General features: G+C 52.2%; 1 protein-coding gene across 1 annotated transcript in view; it reads right to left on the bottom strand.

Moving 5' to 3' along the window:
• LRRC56 (leucine rich repeat containing 56) overlaps positions 1–7,454 on the bottom strand; it is a gene marked incomplete at both ends in the record, with an annotated part of 34,527 nt that overhangs the window by 4,525 nt on the left and 22,548 nt on the right. The window contains 4 exons of the mRNA XM_010137433.1: positions 579–761; positions 2,225–2,402; positions 4,726–4,923; positions 5,295–5,391. Coding sequence (XP_010135735.1) covers positions 579–761; positions 2,225–2,402; positions 4,726–4,923; positions 5,295–5,391 — 656 coding nt within the window. The remainder of the gene's footprint in view (positions 1–578; positions 762–2,224; positions 2,403–4,725; positions 4,924–5,294; positions 5,392–7,454) is intronic.

Genomic DNA, 7,454 nt, shown 5'->3' with positions numbered 1-7,454 from the left:
GCAGACCACAGTGCCGGGAAAAGAACCTCCCCCTCCCCATCCAATCTGAACTCTACCGGCTGGTGGAGTTGCACCATCAAGGTCTTTCTAGGAGTCAGGGAAGGATGTTCTGGGAAGTGCCAAATATTGTACCAGCATCACCACACCATTCTAGAGGGCTACCTTGGGCCACATTCCTATCATGAACAAGATGTGCTCATACGTGACCTAAGTGAGGCCCAGCTGATGTGTCATCTGAAGGACTGAGCAGGTCGGCTTTGGGCGAGGTGTGAAAGGCAGCCCCAGCAAGGGAGCACCACCTCAGCATGGGGCAGCCAAGAGAGACAGCAGCACGTAACGCATGGGGGAGAGGGACTGAGGAGGGGGTTGCCCAGATGACTTGTGCCTTCTGCCACAGGGGGAAATAAAGCAAGCCCCTGCTAAAGCAGGTGAGTCCCATGGACAAAAACATAAGCTGAGCCTGACTGAGCAGCAGCATGGGTGGTGGTACTCAAAATACCCAGGCTTTCGTCAGCAATAACAACACTCAGCAGGAGGTGGAGGTGTGGGAAAGAGCAGCATTAAAAAGCTGACATTACCACATGTCAGTTCACTGGAGTCATCAGAAACCACGGGACCTGGAAGAGGACGTCCGCAGGACACGGGGCAAGCACTGCCAAACGTCCCCGCAGCAGCAGACCACTGCGCAGATCCAGGTCTGGAAGCTGTTGGGGGTCTCGGGCTGCATCCAGACTGCCTTGCTGCTCCCCCAAGGTACCGGTCTAAGAGAGAGGAGTCACCAGTGTAAGCACAGCCGTGCAAGGCTTCGAACCGCACCGTCACCCTGCCGACACGGTGATGGCCACTGTCCTCTCGAGCCTTGTCCCTGGCCTGCCCGACCACCAGCTCCCCTGGGAGCACAGCGCAGCCAGGAGAGCAGTGTGGGCAGCCAACAGCCTACAGGACAGCGGATTTTGTTTTGGTGCCTGGAGCAATACGGTGCTTCGTAAAGCACCAAGCGTCCCCCAGCTCCTCAGTGGAGCCATCAGCTCTGTGGGAACATGACCGTTTCTTTACGAGCTGAGCGTTGGGGACCTTTCAAATATCTTGGCCATGGTTGTCAATACAAACCCATCAAACATAGTGTGTGACAAGTTCCCGAGTCAACAGCACTAAAGGAAAGAAAAAAATACGGAGGGTATCCATCCTGACCATGAGAGCTCCTCTGTTGAGAGCCAAAGGCTAGAATCAGTGTGGTTGCACTCGGAGACAACTCAAATTCAGGGTTCCACGCTCAGTCCCCACTGTTTCTGTCGGCACCTTCGTTAACTCGTTCTCTGAGCCGTAGCTGAGGTTGCCAAAGCAAGATCACTGCAGGATCAGTCTTTAATGGATTTTTCCCCTGCCGTAACGACTATTACAACTACAAATTTGGACCCCCAGGGACCGAATGGATGACAAACGTAGGCACTTACTCCAAAACAGGCTAAATTTTTAATGGAGCGCAGTTGGCAGGCGAGCTCCAGCTGGGGGGCTGGGAGGCCAAGTGCGTTGCCCACTCCAGCGGGAGCAACGGGAGCAGTTCGAGGAAGTACTCTGTAATATTTAATGGTTCGTGGTCAAGTGCGCGTAGCGTGATAGGTGAAAGCACGGACATCTGAACCGCAACCGAGGCTGCAGGCAAGCGGACAACAGGTTTGTTTTCAAACCACTTGCTCTCTGCTAATGAACATAATGGGCTTAATCGCAGGGGCAAAGAAAATGGACCAGATCTCTTAGGAGGCCACGCAACCTCGGTTGCTAGGATGTTGCTACCATCGAGGAGCGGTGGCCAAATTGCCTTTCCTGTTATTAAACTGGAGTAGGAAATCCTGCTCCCTCCACACTACACGGGATTGACCACGGAAAGGGCCGTGAACAGCTGTTGTTGCAACGTTCCTGTCCCAGCCTGGCTTCCACCCACCACGCAGAGCAAACGCTAAGCACAGACCCCCAGCTGCTGCTGGACTGGCTGGGTGCTCTAGAAGAGGTCTGCATTGTTCTGCTCTTGGTGCCCAGCTTTGGGCAGCTTTCAGTTAAACCTGCACCGTGCTGCGGTCCAGATCCCTCACCTCCCGAGAGGACAACGTCATTCGTCCCTTCGCTATAACTAAACGTTGGCTTTGAAGGGGCCAGCTTGCTCTTCATCATTCTTTTCCACACACCATAACCTGAAAAATGAACCCCGACAGGAAACCTGACATACCTAACCATGAAATGTCTCCAGCTAAACCACCTTCCTTGATGGAGTCCTTGATGATTAGCCAATCCTTGCGCATCTCCTTGGATGGAAGGGGAGCAGTCTGGCTTGCTGGTGTCTCATCCAAATACTCCAAATGGGGAATAAGTTTCTTCACTTCGGCTCTGTAATTATAGTCTGGTTCCTGGAGAAGTTGAGAGAGCAGTCACTTAGCAGATTATTTTACAGATTATTGTACAGACTGTGGAATTCCACCGGCAGCGCGCACTGCTCAGCTTGCGGGACTGCCACAGAACCCAAAACAACTTCTTACGAGGCGAACTATTCCCCTCATTCGACAGCAATAAGCACAGTCAGGAGCATCACTTCACTGTGCTCTCTCCTGACATGACTTCTACTCGAATCGCTCGTGAACGTGTCCCGAGCACTGCAAACATGTCCCCGCTCACAGGCTCCTTTGCTGTTGGCCCACTGGCAACTGGCATTTGCACCTTTTACAGTATGGGTAACACGCAAAAGCCTCTCACTCATTTTGGGCCCCTCACTCCAGGAAGGACAGGGAGGGGCTGGAGCATGTCCAGAGAAGGACGATGAAGCTGAAGGGACAGGGTCTGGAGCGCAATGTGCTGAGGAGCAGCTGAGGGACCTGGGGGGGTTGAGCCTGGAGCAAAGGAGGCTCCAGGGAGACCTTCTGGCTCTGACAACTCCCTGACAGGAGGCTGGAGTGCGGCAGGTTGGTCTCTTGTCTCCAGGAACAAGCGACAGGATGAAAGGAAATGTACTCCAGTTGTTCCAGGGGAAGTTGAGGTTGTCCCTGAGGAGCCATTTCTGTCCTCCTGGGTTTGTCCTGGCCTGAGGCAGGCTGCCCAGGGCAGTGGTGGAGTCCCCATCCCTGGAGGGGGTTCCCAGCCATGTGGAGGTGCTGCTGAGGGACAGGGGGCAGTGGGGACCAGGCAGTGCTGGGGGAACGGTGGGAGTCGATGGTCTTGAAGGTCTCTTCCAACCCAAACGCTTCTGTGAAAGCTGGCAGGCTGCCCAGGGCAGTGGTGGAGTCCCCATCCCTGGAGGGGTTTCCCAGCCATGTGGAGGTGCTGCTGAGGGACAGGGGGCAGTGGGGACCAGGCAGTGCTGGGGGAACGGTGGGAGTCGATGGTCTTGAAGGTCTCTTCCAACCCAAACGCTTCTGTGAAAGCTGATGCCCACAGAAATGTGGTGGATTCCAGCAGCAGAATTTGGTAGATTCTGGCCATCTTCATATGGCACGTTTGTCTTTGGGGAAGATTAGCAATACCTCAGGGCTGACGGGGTTGTGCTGCCTTGCAACGGGAATATTTCTAGTTAAAAGAGCCCCAGATTACAAAAGGCAGCACATGGTGATGGTGGTCTCCTCTGCTTAAAGGAAGGATAAAGCAAGAGTGCGCTGCTCGTGGCAGAATGCGCATGGACGGCTACCTACAAGCCGATTGCTTCGCCCAGCTAAACGTGACGCTTCTCAAGACACTGCAAAATTGGAAACCCCCAAAGCCACGTCCTTGCTCGACACGGAGCTGTCACCGACAGCAATCCTTCTGTGGGACCTGGCTGAGCGCACCCGCTCGCCACCGAGGGAGGTGCGGGGCCGAGGCTGGCAGGGGAAACTCACCAAGTAAAGCCCCTGTTTGTCATCGTTTAGAGGCAGAGACTGAATTTCTCTAACTAAGACTTAAATCCTAATTTAGAAAATGCGTCAACCAATCGCCATGCGACCCCGTACCACACGTACTCTGAGCAGCGCCTGGGCTACAGCCAATTTCCAGCCATGAACTGCTGGAGAGAAGCATCGTGTTACGCTCACGTTACAACGCTGCCACGGAGGCTGCAGGATTTATCATCGGGTTGTTGCTCCTGCTCCAGATAACAGGGGAAGATGAGCTCATCTGAAAATCAAATTACAGAGAGCAAACAGGCCGTCTGAAGAAAGAGCAGTGAATACAGCCAGACCATTCCGAGGATTAAAAGTGCATTAACAGGAGAGCGCTTACAGAGCTGTCCCGAGGGCCAGACTACAAGGAGGAGCTCGAGGAGTTAGAGCTGGCCATCCGGGGCACACCAAAGCAGCCCACATCTATCCTTTTCTCTATTTCAGGTGGCTCTTCTATACCCTGAAGAGCTGCAAACACCAGCAGAAACCAAGAGAGTCTTCCCTGAAGGCACCTGCACTGGAAGCTGGGAGGAGAACGGCTGGATGGGTCAGAACTGCGGGTTTTGAGTTTAACCCCATTCCCGCAGGTGCGGAGGAACCCGCTGTGAGGAAACAGCCCCAAGTCTTTACCAGCACTCCTTGCATTTCATTTGGGTGCACCCTGGTGGCAGGAGGACCCACAAGAGGGTAAAACCAACAGAAACCACGATCCTGTGTCATCGCTCGGAAGGACAGAATAGGAAGATGCAGAGAAGTTTCTCATTTCCAACTCAAAGTCATGAAGAGCTGCCAAACACTCACACGGTGTGTGCAAACCAAGCCTCACCTCTGCAGATCCTGCGCTTGGCTTCAGGCAAATAAGGTTGCCCTCCACTGTCAGCCGGCTCAGCTTGCCACAAAGTCCCAGGTACTGCAGCTGGTCGATGTCCTCAATGTTGTTGCCTTCCAGGTCCAAAATCTCGAGGTGGTCCAGCCAGGTCAGCTGGCTCAGGTCCGAGATACTGTTATAGGCCATGTAGAGCTCCTTGGCAGAAGCAAACAGAAGGAATATGTAAACCACGGGCTTGCTCAAAGAACACTCAAGCTTTGCAAAATGTGTTCTAATATTTGAAACATTACATGGCACAGTGTGAAATCAGCATGGAAGCGAAATCAGCTTTTGAAGTGAGGCTGTTGCTGCCCTCAATAACTAGGGCTCACACCGTAACGAACGCTGTGCTGCGTTAGGCATCTTCAGGATCAGACCTGAACAGTGCATCTCGTTAAAAAAGGTACTGCAGCGTCCTTTAAATTAACACGAGAGTCAAGGCGTCCCAGCAGAGTCCTTAGAAAAACAAAGGGTGAGAACAAAGACAGTCCTGAGATCGTCATTTGGCTGGACACGTCTACACTTACTGTGAGGGAGCTGCAGGAAGAGATCCCGTCCAAATCCGAGAGCCCACAGTGAGCCATCCACAGGACCCGGAGGCTGGACAACGTAGTTCCAAGATCCCTTATAAAACAAACACCGCGAGCTCTGTTTGAATGGATGAAGGAACTCAAGACTCCCTTTCTTTTTCCTAAGACTAGGCCACTGTCACTTCCTTCAAATCTCACCCTGTTTACAAGAGATGCCATTGAAAACATCCACCTTCAAAGGCGGAGAATAAAATCATACACCTCCCTCTCTCTCTAACAAACACCTTTGTTCTTGTACAACAACATATCACCCCAGTTCCGTTCGATTCAGAGTCTTCCAAGAGCGACATCACGGTAGCTCTGTCATAAATCAGAGGTGATTGCTGAGTTGAGGTTTGCTTCTGCTGGCACACAAAACGCAACACATACATATCTGAGCTGGTTGCTCTGTCTGTTCATGGAATCTCCTTTCTTCTGATGTTGCCGTCGAATGGAAAAGCACAAATAACATTTTTTGAATCAGCAGAAAATTATAATCACTTCCATCCTATTTTCCTACTCTTTATGTCTGGCAAAATACAAGTAAGGGATCATTTATCTGAATTCCAAACTTTCTGGTCCTGACCCAGAAAAGCAGTGGGGAAATGAACAGGAGGACGGTTTACCAGAGGAGGTGGAGTCTAGCATGGAGCTCACGGCATCCCAGCAATGGGTGAGGGTGGAAGAGACCCTGGAGGTCATCTCACCCAACCCCCACGCTCAAGCAGGGCCGGTTGCCCGGGACCACATCCAAACACCTAAACCAGTTCTTAAGTGGAGATTCTTGGACTTCAAAATTGTGATTAAGCCATCTTTTATAGTGTATAAATTGTTATAATAAATAATGCATACTGTACTGCCCCGCCTGGGGAACACGGTAGAAGATAAAAGCACATGGTCAGGGGGTCTGAATAAAGGTAACAGCTCCCTTACTCACATCTTCTCTTGATGGACCGTGGGGAAAAAGAGCAGTTGTGCATCGTACTCTTCGATGCAGCTTTGCAGCAAACCCGCTGCAGGGACACTGCCCAGCCAGCCGGTCCCACAGGACACGGAGGGGACAGGCCTGTGCTTGTCCCTGTCTTTTGTTGGCTCTCCGTCATCCGAACGCTTGGGAAGGGCCACATCAGGAGAGACTGCATAAGGCTGAATAAAGGGCAGATGCATGGAAAAATATCCCCAGATGCCCCTCTCCTGTGCTTTGTCAGCTACGGAGTTGAACAGGAGCCTGAAGGGTGAAATTGGGGATTTTCACCCCTCTGCCATGGCATGGTTTGTCCACGGGTGTCATTCAGACCTATCTCACTTCACCCAGCCTCTGCCACTGCAGGGGCCCCAGAGGGTGCCTCTCACCACCTCCTCTCTGGGTGCTGCTGACACACCGAACAACGAGGTTGCGCCACATCTTACAGCCTTTGAAGTACGAACCGTGCAGTGGATGTAACGGCCAGGACAAAGTCAGTCGGACAAATCTTGGTCACACGAAGCACCTAATTCTGTCTAAGGCTGCTCCTCCTCCCAGGAGAAAATCCTTGACTGACAGAAACCACAACCCCGCCACCAAACGTTGTGTATCTGGGCAGCTTGCCCACACGGACACAAGACTCGGTTTACCTCATCCCTGAGCTCTCAGGGCAACGGGGGACACTGGCCATTGTGCCACTGTACCTGTGACCAGCGAAGCCCCTAAAAAGATGGAGCTTTGCCTCATTCCTGTCTGAGTACACATTCAGGTTTGCCTGACCTGAAGGATCGTACCGTCTCCCCGTGTCACCCCTCCCCAGCCTTGCAGAAGATCTTTCAGGGACTACTGACACCGTGCCTATTTTATAAACAAGACCCCACTGGTTCTAGGGCTTCCTTCAAGAACAGGCACCTCCCAAACTAATATCTACAGATATTTATTAATTTGCCAGCTGTGTGCCTATAACAAGAATTAGATTGAACTACAGTGCCACCAGCCAAGGCCAACACATCCGCAAACACAAACACGGCATCAGGAGGAACGCGAAGGAGCTGTGCTGCTCATTTCGTGACCCGCTGCAGGCACTGATGAGTTTTCAAATTTCAGGCTGGTTTCTCAGTGCAGAATTTTCTTTTCTGGAAAGTGCTGAGCCT

This window comes from Buceros rhinoceros, unplaced genomic scaffold, assembly GCF_000710305.1.
Source record: "Buceros rhinoceros silvestris isolate BGI_N320 unplaced genomic scaffold, ASM71030v1 scaffold31335, whole genome shotgun sequence".
Lineage (NCBI taxonomy): Eukaryota > Metazoa > Chordata > Aves > Bucerotiformes > Bucerotidae > Buceros > Buceros rhinoceros.
This window is presented reverse-complemented; position numbering and strand designations above follow the sequence as displayed.